The sequence below is a fragment of the Ptychodera flava genome, chromosome 18, assembly GCF_041260155.1.
Source record: "Ptychodera flava strain L36383 chromosome 18, AS_Pfla_20210202, whole genome shotgun sequence".
Classification (NCBI taxonomy): domain Eukaryota; kingdom Metazoa; phylum Hemichordata; class Enteropneusta; family Ptychoderidae; genus Ptychodera; species Ptychodera flava.
Genome location: NC_091945.1, coordinates 8,831,875 through 8,852,687, shown reverse-complemented (window position 1 = coordinate 8,852,687; position 20,813 = coordinate 8,831,875). Strand labels below are relative to the sequence as shown.

General features: G+C 36.6%; 1 protein-coding gene across 1 annotated transcript; it reads left to right on the top strand.

Annotated features, from left to right (window-relative positions):
* The first annotated feature begins 9,350 nt into the window (after nucleotides 1-9,350).
* Nucleotides 9,351-20,295, top strand: LOC139117912 (myeloid differentiation primary response protein MyD88-like). The gene is made up of 5 exons (XM_070681148.1): nucleotides 9,351-10,103; nucleotides 13,282-13,425; nucleotides 17,960-18,137; nucleotides 18,501-18,544; nucleotides 20,150-20,295. Exons 1-5 carry the CDS (start codon nucleotides 9,785-9,787, stop codon nucleotides 20,293-20,295), a joined length of 831 nt encoding a protein of 276 aa, XP_070537249.1. The 5' UTR covers nucleotides 9,351-9,784.
* Nucleotides 20,296-20,813: the final 518 nt, after the last annotated feature.

The following is a 20,813-nucleotide window of genomic DNA, read 5'->3' as shown; positions in this document are numbered from 1 at the left end:
TCAATGTAATACCTTACGTCTTAACCGTAACCGTGATGTCATTGTATTAGGCGACTCTTTGACGCAGTCATCAATACTGATAAATTGTATGGAAACAAGCGTTCTGTGTTGTTTAGAGTTTCCAACTTGTATGAGGCCCATACATGTGTAAGAAACATCAATACTGTAGATGCCAAGATTGTTATCTTACATGTAGGGTCCAATGATGTACGGATGATGTATGCAGAGAAAATAGTAAAAGGCCTAGTTTCATTATGTTATACGCAAAGTATGTGTATCCTAAAGCACTTATTGTAGTTTCCAGTATCTTGCCTTTTTGTGGAATGTTCCAGCATTTCAACAATCAAGTCCACTACATCAATAACAGGGTAAAGGATGTTTGTTCCTATATTGACAACTGTGTCTTTGTTGATCATCACAGATTAGGTAATAGTATGCACCTGTATCACAGTGATGGAATCCACATCAACGCACGTGGTACCAGCTTTTTGGTGGGTGACATAAAACGGTCTGTAAGAGCATCCCAAAGAAGGGGTTATTCATTCCACCCTCACAAGTATAGATTGCCATCTCGCTATTTCAGACATGTTGACGGAAGTGATACATTCCGAGTAAATCAACCACACTATGGCAGATCATGCTTCCACTATGACAGTAGTATCTATGATGAGTGGGGCCGCAGGGATCACTTTCATAGACCGTATTAAAACGTGTTGTGCCATATCATATCCAGTCGCTGGATGATTGAAATTATTCAAACGCTTGACTGTTTACTATCTGGTTTTAAAGTCTAGTGCACGGAACTGTGATTTAAGCCATAGTAGTCCCATACTACACGGCAACGAAAACAAAAAAGTTATCTAGAGAATACCTAATGACACTTGATTCCTTGCAATTCATAGAGCTGTCACAAAGTATTCTGTTCCCAAATTGAAGTTGACTTTGCGGTTTGAATTTTGTTTTGCTACTTTTTTCACATGAACTGGTGGTTGTTGTTCAGCTGTTTCCTTTTCACCTGAGCTATACAATATTCAAGTTAATCCTTTGTGTGTAACTTTATTTCTGATCTGTCATCCACTTTACGGCTCACTATGAGACACAGGTGTGTTACAGCCTTGAAAATCTTTAAGTCTCATTTTAATTGTTGGAATTTGAATATCTACGAGACTTTGTCAAACAGTTAGGAAACATATGACTATATAAGTGAACCAGGGTGATTTTTCATATATTCAAGAAACGGGGCTCTCCAGGTCAACAGAGTTGTTTTAGGTAGTAATATTTTCTTCGGATTTGATAATTATATTCAACACAGACCTGGTACACTAGGATGATCTTTTGTTTGCTTTCACCGAGATCCACAAATGATGTAAAAAATTCCAAATCTTTGCTGTTGACCTGAATAACAAACATTCACTCATTCTAGGGTCTTCTATGTACTGTTTGTTCTTTCCTCAAGAGGGTCCTTCAATTCATGTCAATGGTCATTCATGTTGGTAATTATTTAAGCCTCTTCAATCAGAGATTTGTAACGTTCTTCAATAGAGAGGTTCAGTACTCGCAATTACGCGTACTTTTGAGGACGCGTATCCGTGAATTTATATTCGACACCGGTTTTATACACGATAAAATGAACCCATCGAGAAAATGAATAAATGGTTATGACCATTAATTCATTTTCGCGATGGTTTCATTTAATTTGTCTAAAACCGGTGTCGAATATATGCATGGTCACCAATTCATTCAGTATCTTTCAACATGTCAAACAATATAAGTACTATATCGTATCAAACAAATTCATGAAAAAAGGCCGACTTTGTCCCTTTTAGATTTGTTTGTGCGTTACCAATGTTTTTATTTGCTACATTTTCCTCCGGAAACATGCGAAATTCGAGTAATTTTTAGTAAAAAATTAATTCTTTACGTGACGACTATTCTAGTTCTTAACTCGTACTACCCTCGAGTTAAATTTGCCTTTTTTCTTTGATACAATTTGTATGAGTTTTAACGAAATCTTGTGGAGGCGTCAGATGAAAAGTGGAATGAGATGCAAACATTCTTTCATGCCGCGAAATCACAGTGATTACTTCTTGTACTGGTGCAAACTATACGATTCCGTATTAAAGATGTTTGCTAATTTACAATGATACTTTACGCTCGTCTTCAAGAAACATCGAGAAATTCTGAAAAAACATACTGCACCTTATTGCGTAAACGTGTCGCTTGCCGTTCCAAACGTCTCTGCTTCACGTACGCGGCATCTGTTTATCATGTGACAAGATGCTCTGCGTGCTGATGTAACGTAATTAAGTGTAACTAAACCTCTCTAGTATAGCAATGTAAATACAAGTTTGTGTATTCAAGGATGGTTTCCCGATTTAAAACTGCAGACATACTGGTAATTTTTATGGTCAATCAAAAATATACTGTGAGAAGCATTGCCGATCAAGTTATCTTTCTGAAGACACTATTGATCTTGTACATTATATAAAACTATTTGATTTCATACATGTCTGTTATCATTGCGATGTAATTCTTGATATAAATATTGGTCGCTAATGTAAGGAAGGAATAATTTAGGATTTCAAAGTAAAGACAGTTCTTCAAATTTCGAAATATTCCTTAACATTCATCGATTCAAGAAGATAATAGACTACTACAACTCCGCTTACTTAAGACTTTAGAATAACCAATATAGATTGTCATAGTCTCAAATTTTATGTTGATATATTTTAGCTGTGCCTGAAGATATGACCAGCAAAATATCGGATATCTGTTGCATAACGATATAATTACAATGAACATTAAGACATTTCATGTATTATTATTCAAGCTGGTTTAGTAATTTTTGTATTTCCGATCATAGAGATTTTACATATTGCTGAAAACTATTTAGTTATTACTACTCGAATGGCCCCTTTGACGTCCAAAGCGAGAAATTTAATTCCGCAAAAAATACAGAAAATTATTGAGAATTTAAAGGTCTGCTCCCAGAGAGAATAAGCTTTACTAGGGAAAGTTTAGGACGTTTAATAATACTGAAAGTTGTTTAAGATTACAATACTGATTGACTCTTTTACTTCTTCGAGGGTCTATAAATTATTTACTCTGCTTTCTTTCAACTAAAATGATACTTTTCATAATATGTCCTAAACTGAATTAAAACTTATGGTCGCACCTAATCAAGATGGTTTTACTTTTAATTCTGCATTTACAGAATGATGCTGGCATGTAGAAGCTCTGTTTGATTAAATTGAAATCCAAACAGTGGATGATATTGTTTACATGAAATGAAATTTTAAAAGGGCAATGTTTAAAATGAAATATTCATGTATGATGATTCTCATATCTTTACTCCACTTCTTACATTATAAGCTTACAATGATATCCTCACATCAGGCACTTTTCAAAATGTTGAAAAAATGCGCTGGTCCTACTTTGTTTAAATTTGGTGACATCAGATGATCCTTCAAATTAAAGAAATTTCTGTCCTGAGGTTTCTTATTTGATGTCTTGAAAACTATATACCAACACTATTGGAACTAATATGGGATAATTGGATGGTGGAGTAATGTCGATTTAATCTGCGAATGTAACGTCATCTGCTTTTCTGTTCAAGTTACACACTTGTTTTTGTGAGTTATCTGTAATATCGCAACATTCAGCTATTGGGCACCTAAAATTTTTGAGGAGTTTGAAAAATACAAAGATCCAATTATCCCAAATTAGTTCCAATCGTGTTATACCTTGGTTTTGAACAATAGCTTTATTTATTTAACCACAGCAATATTATTCTTTCTCCATTCCAATAATAAGTGTCTGTTACAGCAAAGCAGGGAAGTGCGGACAACCGTTATGTTTTGTGTTTAGCTATCAATAAGTATTCATATTAAGTCCTTCAGTCCAATCATAATTCTAGCAAAATATTTCTTTTCTTGTTTCATAGAGTTTCTCAAAGCATGTAACAAATGTTGGTGTACGAGTTTAATTTGAAGACTGACCAATTACAAAATTAATGTAACATGTATGATTTAATTAACTAGGCGTATTTTAAATGTAGTGTGTGAAAACTTAACGTCTTTCTGAAAATTTCGACTCAAAGATTTGTCAAGCACTGCACTTTATAAGTCTTGTGTCATTGAAAATCTTCTCAAAGACCTTCATTTGCGGATAAAGTCACGACTGTTCCATTGGAACTTTTTTTATGTTTCAAAATTTGTCAACTGTAAACCGATAGTCTGTTGTCGATTTGAGAATTAAACAGAAGCTTTGAAAAGCCATTTGGATTGACAATTTGGGCTTCCATTCAACAGATAAAAAACAGTAATTGTCTAAAATAAAATGCAACAATCTTCTGACGGAGCTTTACTACTACAATGTTATTACAGAGGCTTTTGATGTGATGAAAGACTATTAATACTTTGATTTTGTTAATAACCAAATGGTACGTGAAAGGGGTTATATATATATATATATATATATATATATATATATATATATATATATATATATATATATATATATATATATAATCCCATGGTATTTTTCTCTGTTTGACGTCATCGTATACGAGTGTTTTTTGCGGAGCCGTACAACTTCGAGCCGAAGGCGAGAAGTTGTGCGGCTCCGCGAAAAACACGAGTATAGGATGACGTCAAACGGAGAAAAATACCATGGGATTATATATTTATCACATCAACAGTCTTCTTATTTTTCTTTTGACGTGAATGGATCAAAATTATCGTAACAAATTGCACGAATTTCGTCGCGATTTCAGCGATTTCGTCGCGTATTCAGAGTTATTCAGAGTTATTTCCGGATTACTTTCATTTAAGAGTAAAGCGGCCCGTCACCCAGGAGATACTTTCATTCATAAATCCCATCAAGCTGAAATTTGCTACATTAAATGATATCTCCACCAACCAGACATACGGATTCTGTCACGTGAACCTGTCAATCATTGTCTCGCGCTGTACCGACACCAAGGTAAGTCGGCCATCGGTACGTGGACATAACTTTCATCGTGCTAGCGACGGATAGCCATAGTATTCAGAGTTATTCAGAATATTTAAAAATAGATTTATGAAGTAAATGCAACGACACGATCGAAACAGTAATTCTCATTCTCAGAGATTCCGTGGCTTTTCAAAATATCACACAAGTTTACGACCGTACGTAGCGAGCGCGAAAGATTCTGTTCGATGACACATAGCGTGTATCTCATTGCATGTTTATGCCCACAACGCTGCCGTCACCGCGCCGGTCTCTGCCATGCTGGTGTCATTGTCAACTCGTTAATCCCGATCGTCAAGTTTGACTTTGATGTTTGCAGTGACATATATCTCACCCGTAGATACATCCTAATTTTACTTGACGGGAACTCTGTTTTGAGTGTTGTCTGAGTCAACTTTCGAAGTACATCGGATTCCACGTGCACAGCGCTGCAATGCATATACAGCTCAACAGTTGATGTCTTCGCTAGCGCTACAGCCTTACGCCGCTACAGGTTTGATTCCGAGCAAGAATTTACGGAATTGTTTGTATGATGAAGGAAATTTATCGTTGTTAGTCGAATGACTTTATGCTTGTGCCTGTATGTCGCTTTCCCGAAGATTATACTGTACTCATTTATTCAGTTGAACTTCCGTTGAGGTGAAGATTTCAGGTTTATCGCCAACCGGGATCGCCAGGTACGACGTCCACATTGAGCCTTACGAGGCGACTCGACTGGATCGGCGGTATCCCTATTCGATTCTCGGGTTTTAGCGACTCGAAATTTCGCTGGACATGCCTTCTATATTTCCATGTGTGGATTTATCGGGTCACCTTTTTTGAAAAAGTGTCATGAGAGCACGGCATCGATCACGACAAATCGGTCTATGTTCATGTCGCGACCCGCATGTATGAGCGGTACCATGCAAGAAAAAAGTTCCGGTTGATGACGTACAACAGGGGTGATTCGGATTTCTTATCCGTCCTGTTCTACGTCACACAGGTTGGAATTCGGGCCAGTTCATGTGATAAATATATATATATATATATATATATATATATATATATATATATATATATATATATATATATATATATATATATATATAGTATGTATATATATATATATATATATATATATATATATGTATGTATGTATGTATGTTTGTGTTTCTGTGTCTGTGTCTGTGTGTATCTATGCATACATGCATTTATATATGTATGTAGGTAGGTAGGTAGGTATGTACGTACGTATACATGTATGTATGTATGTTTGTGTGAATTGATAGATGATTGGATGTATGTATGGATGTGTGTGTGTGTGTGTGCATGTGAGCCCGCCAACATGTAAAAAGGCATACACGTGTATATGTTCGTCTATCAGTATGAATGCATGAATGCCGTATGAATGGCAATCATTCAATCACTTCATGTTGAAATTATAAATTATGGCCCCTATATGAAAGAAATAGAGCGTACGTGGACAAATAACACCAAGAAAAAACAGTATAACGGATTCATAGTCCATCAGGTCTTGTGGTTGTTGGTCAGAGTGCCGATTTTTCCTTATACAATTCCGAAAATGAACATATCTCCAGTTTTGCAAAGTATGCCTGCTCTACTTCATAATTTCTCACAACTTTGTACACTTTTTAGCTCAAATAACATAAAGTTACATTGCTGCAATTCGGTCTTGCAAATTTTGTTCTGTAGAATTTATTCCCAATAATATATATATTTTCCATTGAGCCACACAACATCCATCACAGTCAATTGAAGGGGTAGATCTGTGCTTCCACATGTCATTCTGTCTATGTACATGTCTAGGAAAGTGGATGGAAGATTGGAAGGTATGTTAATGATGACTAGCGCCCTCAAGGATAAGCCCTTGTCACAGATTACGTTCACCACATGTGGCACTCTCAGCAAGGGCACATGGTTGCACACAGTTTATAACATTTGTGGTCGAATTTCACAGTGAAGACTTTAAAAGGTATCTTTACGTACAAATAAGAACTTTATTCCGGTATTGAGGTAGAAAATTATATTTCGCTCATTTGTTATCATTCTAACGGTTACCGTCCACAATGGTCTTTGGTGATACCAATTACCAATAGTACCACTCGCCAAAACTAGACAAGCCAAAATAAAGTACATGTAGAAGACCGTGGTTGAGAAATTGAGAAATTCACAGAGGCTTTCAGAAATTGAAGGAGGGTGAACAAGTTATCACATACGATGCAATACGATACGGCATGGAATATACAAGAGGAAAGTGTTTGCAATCGTATTTTGCGGTAGGTGTTACTGAAACCTTTTTAATTAACATCCCTGTAAACAGACTGATAAGAATCGTTTAGGCCCAACCATAATGGTAAAATGGGCTGAAGTCCAAGGGATTGCACTCCGAATAGACGTGATATTCCTGGCCTCTAGCTTCATTTGTATTTCAATATTATGTGGTTATCCCTCGACATCACCACACGGCGGGGTCGTATTCATTAAAATGGCGAAAAAACCCTGCAATTTCAAATTCAGCTTCATAAAAACACAGAAGTCACATGTTTGAGTCCATAGCCGCTGTCTTGCAAAATCCGATCAATACCTCTTTGATAGTTGGTAAAAGTATCAGTGTTCGTAGGAGATGCCATCCTTCTGGCGAGTCCCTAAAATAACGCTGCCAGATAGTCGTCAAGCTCAGCAGGAGGGATGTCACATATTCGGCGGGTTTCCTTTGGCCTCAGCATTTAACCATAGCTGAAACTGTTTGGTAGCCGTGTTGATGTTTCGCACGGTATTTTTTTTCGGGGGGGGGGGGGGGGTTGACGAGGTCCTCCTGGTAACATTCTGTATAGTCTACATACCTTTGATGTCGTTGTTCGGATTCTGATGGTAAATTTTCAAAAACTTCCTCCGCAGCTAACAAATCTGACAGACTGAAAAGTTCTTGTGGGTTTTCGCTGACAGACATGGTGGAATGGCAATTGGTTGTTCTTATAGTGGCTACCGTTTGTCTCATGACACGGTACGTTTAATTTTCTCCTCTATGACTATGTTTTGCCTTATTTCACTAATATATGGTTTGCTAATCCGTGACATCCCTTATTCTTTGATTTTTTTTTCTGTTTTGAAGTTTTTGAAGAGCATGCAAATGCTATCCATTTTAACGTGCACAACCCTTAATTACATGAATAACGATAACATTAGAACTGCAACAAATGAGACAGAGTAACAGAAATTTACTCTAGCAATGGTACGGGGTGTCACGAAACGTTCATCATCTTCAAAGAGGTAATAATTTGTTTTGAGTGAGTGAATAGGGGCTCACATTTGACAGGGTCACGCAAAATGATTTGCCCTCCAAAAGCTTCCTAGCTGCAAAGAAGTATTGGGGTAGTATTGAGTCATCGTCTCTAAACCGAATTTATTGCCCTACATAGAATAATTGACCTATTTATGACATGTCATTCTTGCCACAGCGGTTAAACAAAAAGACAAAGACAGACCGGTCACGGACACAGGCCTAACAACCAGTCCGGGTAATGTCCATATAGAAGATACTATGATTGACTAATCAGTGAACCTGTCGTCGCCAAAGTTATGAATAATTAACCATGCAAACCAAGGCTCATAGATTGCAACAAGTTCGGAACTTTGCAGCTTGATTTCACCCTATTTTTAGCACTCGGTAGTTTTTAGATGTAGACGTTATGCACAATGTTCAGTACGGCCGAGATGGTGACTGACACAAGTGGTTAGTACAACGAAAATTACTTGTTTGGATCATTTCCTGGCCTGGTATCGCTCCTAGAAAATCAGTAAGTTATCAGTAAGTTATTTGTCGCCAAATATCGCACTTTTTGGTCAAATTTTAATTTAACCTTGCCATCTGTAGTATGGAGAATGTTTCAAGCTTTGCAAAGATGGGTCAACTGTTCTTGTCGGTCATCGGAGCACGATGGAGCACGATTTTTTCGATCACCATGCATTTCCCGGTACGATTGACCCTTCGCTCAGAAAAACGCGCTCCGGATCAATCGCCGAGAAGTTAAAAAAAAGCTGGAAAAGAGAAAGAAAAACGTCCAATAACTCTTTGTCAAACATGGTCAAGGGTAAAGAAACTCAGAAAACTATTCCTGAAGAAATCTTACGATTTTTAACATGGTAGAACGTCGCAAATCGACTCGGGCTGAGACACTTCCAGGTAGCCAACAGTCTCACTCGATCAGTGCAAAGCGAACCAACGTAACCTTTAACCCTCGTTACACATACACACAGTCCCCTGTGATCTATTCCGCTTGGACTCAAGCATATGTACACACTTCTATGGGGCGCATAGTCCAAGAGCGGAATAGATCACAGGGGACTGTAAATATACAGTACGTAATTGGTTCTTGCCTTAACCTCATTACATATACGGTACGCCATTGGATTTTCCCAACTATCCTCCATATGGACATTACCCGGACTGACAACAGGTCAATTGTCATGTCATCAAATGACGACTTTGGGATTCCGTAGAAGATCTGGTAAGGGGAAAGTCTGATTGAACGACACACAGTTGCCTTCATTTCAGGCCAGAGTTCTGACCGTAAAAACAGATTGAAACATTGAAAAATTGTCTCGATATGTTTTAATACAGAAGAGGACAAAACACGTGTCTCTAAGACCGCTGTGAATGCAAGGGCGTAGGTGTGCTTTGCCGTTGAACTGTTAGGCTACAAACTTTGTTTGGCTCGCCGGAAGTACTCGGCACAACGCGACCATAGTGCTGTTTATCTGCCTCCTAAGTGAAATGGCTGAAGGGAACAACTGGAAAATGACTGATGTCTCCTGCTACAGTGATTTTCCAGTCAGACATCTGCGGCAAAGAACCAGGAATGTTCTTTCCAGATACCTCAACGTGAATTTGAGGGGCAAGAATTGGAGAGATATAGCTGATGAAATGGAGTATGACTATATCACCATTTTGAACTGGGAAAGAGAACAGGACCCGATGGGCTGTTTCTTGCGCGACTGGGGTACCAGACAGAGTAGTACAGTCGGAAAATTAATCGATGTACTGGGGGATTTAGGTCGCCAGGATGTCATCAGTGAAATAAAAAAGCCATTAGGTAAGTGTCAGAAATAATTTCAAAATTTATTGAATACAGTTCGAAGTACTACTAGCCCGTCGGGCTAGTAACTTAACCTTGTAGTAAATCAATCGCCGCTTGATGAAATTACGATGATTATGACCCTTTGAAGCAAGATTGACCTTAAATATGACCTTTGAAGCAAGATTGACCTTAAATCAGGTTACTAACATCATGTGACTTCCTATGACACCATTGTTCCCTAAAGGGGGGTCTCAGCATTGCCTAGACAATTGAAAAGCACATGCAGATCTACAGTGACACACTGCCATGAGAAAACCCCTTAGTACAAACTCTGTTGCTAGACACTCATTACTATGACAATACAGAAGTGTGGACAATGTTTGCTATCCAATAAACATCCTGTGTTTTTGTAAATAAACAAGCATGTTCACAAATTTGCACAGGGGGAGTGGCAAGAGCCAGAGTAACTTGATAATGACAATAAGAGTGCACTTCATCAGGTGTGAAAAGGTTGGTCTAGTATTGTTGGTACACATGCCCCTTGACTTTTAAAGCGGTCTCGTTCAAGAGCTTTATTTCTTAGGTCAGGAAATCACTCAAATTTACTAGATGCCTGTCTCTGATGGTGCTATCTTTGACTTTTATGAATATATATATATATATTATATATATATATATATATATATATGCGCTTAAACTTTGGAAAAGGTACAACTCTCGTTAGATACAGTTTATTTGCGATGCGATGTAAGGCTCTTGTTTATATCTTGCGTACGAGGTTAAGGAACCCAGTCATCATGCTTCGATAACCAACCTTCGAAATAAACCTTGGTGTTCACGTCATCGGTGATTAATTTGCGGGCAAGTAGCCACCGGCCAGATTCTTGGCAGAGAGCTTCGCAAAGTGAGTCGCACGGTGAATTCGTTATGGAAAGTGGCAAAAACTGTTGATGTTCCCTTTTTATACCTTATGCCGGCCGGCGGCCGGATCTACCATGTGAATAACACTTTCAGGTGAACGTCAACGAAAACACCGTAGCCTCTGGTCCCATTTTCTATGTATTCATCTATCTGCCAAAAAGTATGTAAATTTATCTGGTGTTTCCTCTGGAGTTCACATTATCAAGGAATGCCCATATAAACGCTTCGCACTACAATCTGTTACTAAATAAGAACTGAGTTCCATTGGTCATGAATATATCCATTGCATCGCCAGAAAACGAGACGAAAGGTTCGCCAGGCACCATTGCGAAGGCACTGGCTTTGGCCGGGATGGAACCTGCAAGGGAGACCCACCCGGGTCATGTTACAAAGTGATAGTAAATATCTGAATTGGATACAGTGTAAAAAAAAACTGCCTGATGACAATTACGTACATTTACCAATTAATGATGGGCTCGCACAATTATGGAGAACCTCAGTCGCTTGTTTTCCGAAACATGCTGGCCGGCCTAGAGCTGTGGAAACGCAGCTATCTGTGGCGGGGTAGCGTGCGCCGATGCGAGTCATCAAAGGGTCAACCCCTTCATACATACATACATACATACATACATGCATACATACATACATACATACATACATACATACATACATACATACATACATACATACATACATACATACAAACAGACAGACAGACAGACATACAGACATGCAGACATACAGCTTTGTCTTGGATAAAGGTCGAAAATTTACATTGAACCTCGCGAGACATACGGCTGAAAATGTTTACATTGAGCCTCAATTTGATGCAGCTGCAAATTTTTATTATATATATATATATATATATATATATATATATATATATATATATATATATATATATATATATATATATATATATATATATATGCCCTCGTTCTGATGCAACTGCAAAACGTTTATATATGGGACGGACCATTATATCTTGGGAGGGGTGTGGTCAAAAACAGAAGAAAAAAAAATTTCAGAGCAGAAAGTTAGGGGAAAAAAATCTTCAAACTAGTTTGCAAAATAAAAAAAGATAAATAAGAATACAAATGCGTTAGGAAAGTCTGCAAAAAGTCTTTAAAATCTTGAATTCTTTTAGATTTTACCGACAGGAAGCAGCTTTCTGTATTTTTAGTACATCCTCCGGGCACATTTTTAATTTTATTGTATACATTTAGAGTGACTGTATCCCTTATACTGGAAGTTGTGATCATCTTATCATTTCAGGACTTTTGTATTCTAATCACTTGAATTATAGAGCCTGTTTTCTACTTGTTTCATGCGTACAAACCAAGCAGGTACACTAGGTAAAACATTGAAACTATGGTATGGTTGTAAAGACAGAAAGTTATATTTGCCTTTTAAGATCAAGGTGAACAGATGCAGGCCACATCAGGTTCATTTTTTTCACAGTATTTTATTGCAATGATGAATGCAAGAATGGGTGAACAAGATAATGTATGTCTGTCGCTATGTTTTCGTTTTCAAAAAATGTAATCTTCATTGAAATCAGTGAACTGGAATAAAAGTTATAGGACACTGTCTCAGATTTCTTTTCTTTTGAGTTTTTATATGAAAAAGTCTGAAAAAATACTCCCCAAGTGCCACCAAATAACACCATTTTAATCTCTGTTTTTCAAAAGTCCAACGGCAGGAGGGGGACACCCCCTCCTGACCTCCCCCCGCGACCGCTGACGCGCTCGCTTGCCTTCTTGTAAAAAAATCCTGGAGAGAACACTGATCAGAACGAGGGCATATATATATATATATATATATATATATATATATATATAATATATATATATATATATATATATATATATATATATATATATATATATATATATATAGTTTATAGACAGTTTGACTGTTTTAAGGAATGTGTAAAGCATGGACTGTGTAAAGCATTTTTCAAACTTTTTATTCATACGGAATTACTGAGACCTTATACAATGACATCGGGAATAGCCCAGTAATGTGACAGTACATATCACCAGAAAGTCAGTCCTGTTGCAATGCCATAGCGCCATCATTATTACTTTTAAGTTGTATATACCCTTCATCGAACAAAAAATGCTATTCTGTTTTATTCATTAAATTGCACGACTAATTTATGTAACCTCACGCCAAGAAGCTTTGTTTTAGAGTACTTTCATTTTGGATTCAACCCAACAATTTTAGTCTTGAAAAGATCATAGTTTTTTACGTTTTCTTCTAATGGTAGATGAGGATTATAAATTGTGGACACGGAAAGAGAGGCAAAGATCCCCATCGCAGGTGAATAATGTCACTCCTTCCCAGCAGGACTATTCAGTTCAAAGAATTACCGAGGGACTTCGTGGTATGACGACGGAAGATCTCGCAAGTAGTGAGTTTTGTTAACTGAAACACACTAGTTTTTCTTTAATTGCATTACTTGTATTATGGATCAATTGTGGAAATGTATTTTATACCCCATGTACGAACTTCCAACATATCCCTCTATTTCCCCTTCTAACATACTAGTAGTTTGGACAAAGTCTTGCAGCGTAAGTACGTGATTGCTTTAACGTGCTAAAGGAACTGTGCAGATTACTACAATGTTTGGTGCTTAGGTAACACTTTGAAGGTGTGCTACCTTAACAAAAACTATGACTTGTTATTGTAAGCAAATGGCTATGATTGGTCACCGTACCTACTGTGTGATGATTTCCTGTATGAATGAGAATTTATCAAGGCTTGTCAGTGACAGTTTGTAAAGAACATAATAGGAGACGTTAATGTCAGAAAATGTTTAGGCTGCGTTTCAAATACTGATGACGGGGGAGGGATGAGGAATTCAGGGGGATTTGGAAATCCTAGGGGTAGTGAGGGCGGACTTCCAGGTTTTACTCTAGGAGGATCTGAAACTTGCTTGGTTCCCTATTTTTAGCTACTATTATACTTTACTTTATTGTCCAATCTAAGTGGAAAATTATCTTTGGCACCAGGCGTTAAAAAGCAAAGCACTTCAACTACATAAAGAACATTTACACAAAACGACAAACTACACATAAGCCAATCCTAAAATCCTCTGTTAAAAATGGAAGCTCTGCTTCCTGACGATAGTTTTGACATGTTCTTATTTAAAATGGCAACAGCAGACGGGATGAACGATTTCTTAAAAACATTTTTCTTTGCTCTAGGCACCAATAATCGGCGACCCGAAGGTAAATATTGGAAATGACTATGTAATGGGTGAGATTTGTCATTCAAAATCAACAAGCTTTTCCTCCGAAGAGCCTGTGTGTACATTTTTTCCAGGTCATTGAATCGTACCCCAACTAATTTGTTGCAGATATTAACAAGTCTTGATAATCTCGTTTTATCTCTGACGGAGAGATGGCCAAACCAAGAGATAATATTAAAAAGTTAGCACACTCTCGATACAACAACGATAAACCGAAACTAGTACATGGGTGCTGACATTGAAATTCTTAAGTTTACGTAAAAGATACATGCGTTGCTGAGCTTTTTTGTAGATGTTATTGGTGTTACCTGAAACTGAGATCCTTATCTAAGTGTGAGCCCAAATACTTGAACGATGTCACAATAATAGTGTATAGAAGCTATTGGGATGGGTATCCGTCCGGCGTCCGGCGTCAGTCTGTAGTATGTAAGTATGTATGTATATATTATGTATATATGTATGTATGTATGTATGTCCGTTTGTGAGGCGTCCGTCCACTCAAATATCTTGAGTAATGCAGTACTTACTGATTTGATATTTGTTGTGTAGATGCAAAATATGATTATGAGAAACTATTTTTTAATTGTTTGATATTGTTGAAAACATACAAATTAGCCCAAAAAGGCTTTTTTGCTAAAACATCTTCTTCTTCACAACCGCTGGTCAGACAGCTTTGATATTTGGTATACAGAAACCTAAGGATAACCCGACTTAGATTTTTTCAAATTGTGATGAAATATGCAAATCTGTATTTTTAAGGAATTTTTCGTCATTTTTGGTCAAAAATTTATTTCATCAAAACCACTGATCTGACAGCTTTGATATTTAGTATGCAGGTTCCTACAGGTGAAGTAAATATAAGATATTGAATATATGATGAAATCTGCAATTTGTATTTTGGCGCAATTTTTGCCATTTTTGTCGAAAAATGTGTTTCACAAAAACTACTTGTCTGATGCCTTTGATATTTGGTATACAGGTTCCTAGGGGTTGTCTTAGTGTAATGTATTGAAATTTGATGAAATCTTCAATTTTTGTATTTCTGGGTCATTTTTTGCCATTTTTGGCTCAATTTTTGCCATTTTTGGTCAAAACCTTTGTTTCTCAAATGTTACTCATCTGATAGCTTAGATATTTGATATACAGGTTCCTAGGGTTTATCTTAATGTAATATATTGAAATTATGATGCAATCTTCAATTGTGACTATTTTTGCAGCAAATTTTGCCATTTTAGGTCAGACCATCCTGAAATGAGCTATCAAAGATACCCACCTTTGTCATCAACACGTGTTACAAAAAGTTATTCTCTACATAACACAGCGGAGCTCTGTCGACTGTTAGGTTGCTTGTTTTTTCAAAACCGCTGGTCAGACAGCTTTAATATTTGGTATACAGGTCCCTAGGATGATCTTAGTGAGATAATTTCATACAGACAGGAAATACTCAATTTTGCATCCATGTCTATCGTAGCTTCAGGGACATTGGCCCTATGTTTTATTTCGTTCTAACGGTTCAAATGTTTGATTAAACATAACCTGGAACACTTTATCGCATTTCATGACTTTCATTTCAAATCAAATACAGTTTCTTGTTGTCTCCCTACAGCATGTTGAAACCAACAATATGCTCTTTGTTAACCTGTATATGTAAACACTGTTGTTAATAATTGAATTCAGTATCCACACTAAGGTCATTTGTCAATGAAACAAATGCTCAATACATAAACACAGTCTGTGTTGGCAAGCCCTGGGCAGTTCAACATGTGCTGTAGGGAGTAGAACAAGAAGGCAGTTCATAAACTGAATAAATTATTATTAAAATTACTGCTAATACAAGTACTGCCCTACTACTGCCTACGGGTAGTGTCACTGTATCTGTATACTATCAATAACACAGAAAGCTCTGTTTACAAAATCTGAGCATGAATGTGCAGTAGTATAAAATTGTATTTTGACATCTTAATGCATGGCTTCACCGAGTACAAGCACAGCAATGTAAGTGTACATAATACATATTTAGATTGTGTTGATAAGCCGAATACTTAATATGATAAGGTGTAAAACACGAGATTGGAGTTGATGCAACAAGCAAAAGTACTGAGAAAATGTGTTTGTAATATTACTAGCCTAGGAATGCATGATAGGAAAAATTGAAACAATTACCATACTTTTGAATTAGGGATTTTTTGATTCTTGGATATTAGCGTAATCAAAAATTAAAGGAAAATGATCGGCTCGCCATGCTTGATTTTCTACTAACCTACTATGAAAAGTCACTGTTTTCATGAAAGTCACTTAACAGTCGATATATAAAACCATTCATTCAAAGTTCATATAGTGAATGCAAGATTAGAACTTGTGACAGTAAAGATTCTTTATTTCAATGAAACAAATGTGTGAATAAAATTGAATTATTTATTTTTTAACACATATGTCATTATTACATCAAAATTTCGGAGATTAAAAGTTGTATTTGATGAATTATTTTAATCTACCGGTATTTTCGATTTTGTAAAACTATTATAAATAGCATCAAGATCGAGTCGTGTACTTTAAAAAACTAATTTTCGGGGTCGCTAACTGTGCTCGGTGCTTCATTAGTAGTTGGCAAAATGTAGCCAGGAATTTGCACACTTTCTACCGACGCGCTTAAAATGACTGAGTTTAAGACGAACATCTGCGCGCTGAACTGTGTAACACAGGTTTACTTTTACTGTGCGTACATTAGGCTATATGCGTACATTAGGCTGTATGATAGTTTAGGAGTACTTGAAACATTTTGATCAGATAGATGGGGGATTTGACATTTCTGTAGGGTATTTAGGGGTTCTAAAAACGGATTTCAATCGCAATCCCTCCAGCCCCCACCCCTTCATCAGTATTTGTGAACGCAGCCTTTGACTTTCCTTTGGGAGATTGTGAGTTAGATCGAACCTAAAATTTCCTTTACGCCATGGAAATGCCACGGATTTGCATACCAGTAGTAGCTCTTGTAATCATATACCCTCAAGGACCTGTGTGTAATTCGTGTACATTTTTGCATCGGCGTTTGAAACTGATCGACCTAGAGTCATAATCACGTTTTTGCAAATACAGGTTTTGAAATTTATTCCTAAAAGTTGCCTGAAACTTCATGCTAGTATGCTACTCAAATTGAAATTTACCCCATACAAGCTACAAAAAGCAAGTGTGCTTGTATTTTCTGGTCTATTTTAAATATTGGAAATATTTGTACTTTGAACTGGTAACATGATTCTTGCTATTGTTTTCTTCTGACGGCTTTACTAGCTGTATTTTTTCTGTAATATTCGTTTTTTCCTGGAAAACTCAGCTTTCTCTTCTGCTCTCAAAATCATATAAAATTGTGTAAAAACTTGTCAAAACAATATGCTTACGCGTAATTTCAATGCTATTGTAGTCTATTGGCTGTCGGAGTAGAATACATTTGTCATGAATAGTATTCGATATTGCAGTACATCATTGATTGTGTTTGAAAGGTTAATCATTTGTATTTCTCCATATTCGTTTTAGCGGAATGAAAATACATTGAACATTTACAGAAATTGTCACTTTATCTGTCCTACATTTTATGAATATTTCTTGGACCCTCAGTGAAATATTTGCTTGAGAGACACTGCAACTTAAAATAAATTTACATATATTTGACGGTTATCATATTTTTACCTTTCCTCAGGGCAAATTGAAACCTTCGATGCATATGTATGTTTTTGTAAAGAAGACAATGATATTGTAAACACCATGATAAGAATATTGGAAAAACCTCGCTACAACTTGAAGTTGTGTGTTGAGTTCAGAGATCTTGTACCAGACTGTCAAAACGTGACTGCTGAGGTAGAGCTCATTACGAACAGGTGAGGTCAACTTTCGACATGGTATCTTCATTTAACATTTATCATAACCAGGCATTTACAGAAACCCTATTATGACCACTGTTAAGGATAAATGTAAACAATTTCTTCTTTCCCCTTAGCAAGTGTGTAAGTCAATATGTTGAGCCATGGTGAGACCTCATTCGATCAAACTATTCTTAATAATTTCATATTGTTTTTTGGGGTTTTTTTTGTTTTTGTTTTTTGTTTTGTTTTGTTTTTTTGCAAAACGAGATAAACCTTTGTGTATGATTCATGTTTTTACTCTCTGTATCCAAGCTGTAAAGTACTCATGAAAGAGGGACGTCATTGCAAGTTTATGAACTCTGTTTTCTGAAATTTCAGATGCAAAAGAATGGTTGTAATATTTTCTCCACAATTTATAGAAAGTAAAGAATGTGACTTTCAAGCCAAGATAGCTCTTCGTTAAATCCAGGTAAGCCTACTGTGACAGGGAGGTAGAATGCGCCTCAGGGACAGATATTCGGACACTTAAATGTTTATGATTCTTTTCTGATCTACCCCTCATGGTGACTCATTTAAAAGCTCTTGGTAAAAAAATCATAGTCTTATTTTTTTCAAAAAAGGGATTTTAGGCCTATCTTTGTAACAGAGCTAACACAGCGATGGAAGCCAATTTTAATTTTACATATCGGTAAATGTTTTGTAATGTGTTTATCTAGTCCCCAGCTTTGCATGGTTACCTCTGTTTTCTCTTAATTTGTAAGATTATGGTTAAAAGTTTCACTCATTACAGCCTGAGCAAAAGTTCAAGTCTTTCACTTTAGTGGTGCATACTACCTTAATTTTCATTCTCTACTTCACAATTCTGACCTCTAGCGTGGCAAATCATGAGCTCAGACCAATTTTAACCTTAAAGGCGTAGACTCTCTTTAAAAGGGCGTGAAGGTATGGTGGCGTTCATTGTGTAAGTGGACACCAAACATGCAACACGCGGCACACGCTCCAGAAAATGCCACGTTTTTGTTTTTTCCGGCCGCAAAAACGCAGACAGACTGCCAAGCGGTCAGCATGAAGCTCTGTGGATATATTGAAATTCTAACGCGACTGGAAGACGATTTTGTAGGCTATTCGAGCGTTGGTGGTGGGGAATCAATGACCGTTGGCGATTTGAACCGACCGTCAATCAAATGCTTGTATAAACTCTGTTTGCAGGATTAGCAAAAGGTGACAAAAGGTTGAGATCAGTTTGTGTAATTAATGTTATAGAAATCAAACATCGTACTGGCCAAGTGTTTTACTGGGAGGAGAACTCCACTAATGCGAAAACCTGGGATTGAAAATTGCTGCTTTAAAGACAAAGAATTGTTTTTTGTTGTCCAATTGAAAAGAGATGTGATCTTTCACCTCAAAAATTTGATAAGTCTGCGCTATTACCCGTCAATGTGACATCCAAGCCACGTTAGTTCTTTCATATAAACGAGGTAAGGTCGATAAATTATAATCTGACAAGTCTGACATCTAACCAATGATTATTTTTTGACAAGCCTGACTTCTTACCTAGCAAATTCTAACCTTTGACCTTTAATGAGTGCAAATCAAAGTCGTATTCTCTTAACTTGCTGCCAATATCATAGTGATATAAGTTTTGATTAAAAGGGACAAATCGCTATTTTTCAAAATATTTTAGTTACTTTTGTAGCATGTGTGAAGTTATTTTTGAAGGTTTGCGCAGTGAAACATGCTAAATTGTCCGTCGCCAGATTTCTACATCCCCGTGCTTGTAATATTACAACGCTTACTTCAATAACATTATTTATGGTACATAACAGAAATCATGTCATCAGCATAATTGAGTGTTACGTGAAGACCCATTTGATAATACGTCTCAGTAAGCAGAACAAAATAAGTAAATTCATACGTGAAACAAAAATAATTCGAAACGATTGCGACTTTGTCTCTTTAACTGTTGTTTATATAGCTAAATAGTCGGTGAAAGTTTGTGAAAGTCTTTGCTTCATTTTCTTTGATAGATGCAAGGGCCAAATATGTGATCCCTGTCATGTACAAACAGTGTACATTGCCTCCTGTGCTCAGAAATATTGTCCTGTGTGACTTCACCAAGAAAGACGAACAACAGTGGTTCTGGGAAAGGCTCTACTGTGCCCTCAATCTATAATAGAGAGCTTTGAGTACATTTAACTGAAATCTGGCAAGAGCAGTTATCAATGCCTAATGCATTACATGACAGCCGCTTCTCTTGGATGTCAAAACACCGGCTACACCTATCTGAACAGTTAATTACAGTCAAAGGGAGCAGCTAATACAATATCACATACCCTGTCAACGATTATATGAGTAATTACTATGTTTAAAGCTACTGATTTGTATGGTTCTCCTTAACATATGTAAAGTTTTTAAATTTCATGATAGAAAATCTGACTTTTTACAGAATGTATGTTTTTTTCTTCTTTTGACTATTCGCTGGTTTATATTTTCCTTCCGTTACATATTTCATAAAATTAAATTGTCACAATTTTTTCTTCTTGGAATAAATGCTTAGCATAATTAAGTAAAGTAATCATTTTATGTTCTATTTTTGTTAAAACTAAAAGGTAGTGCCATTTACTCTATAAAGTTCATGCTGAGAAATGGTTGCCATCCGAATTCCATAGATGATATAAATTCTGTTAAATT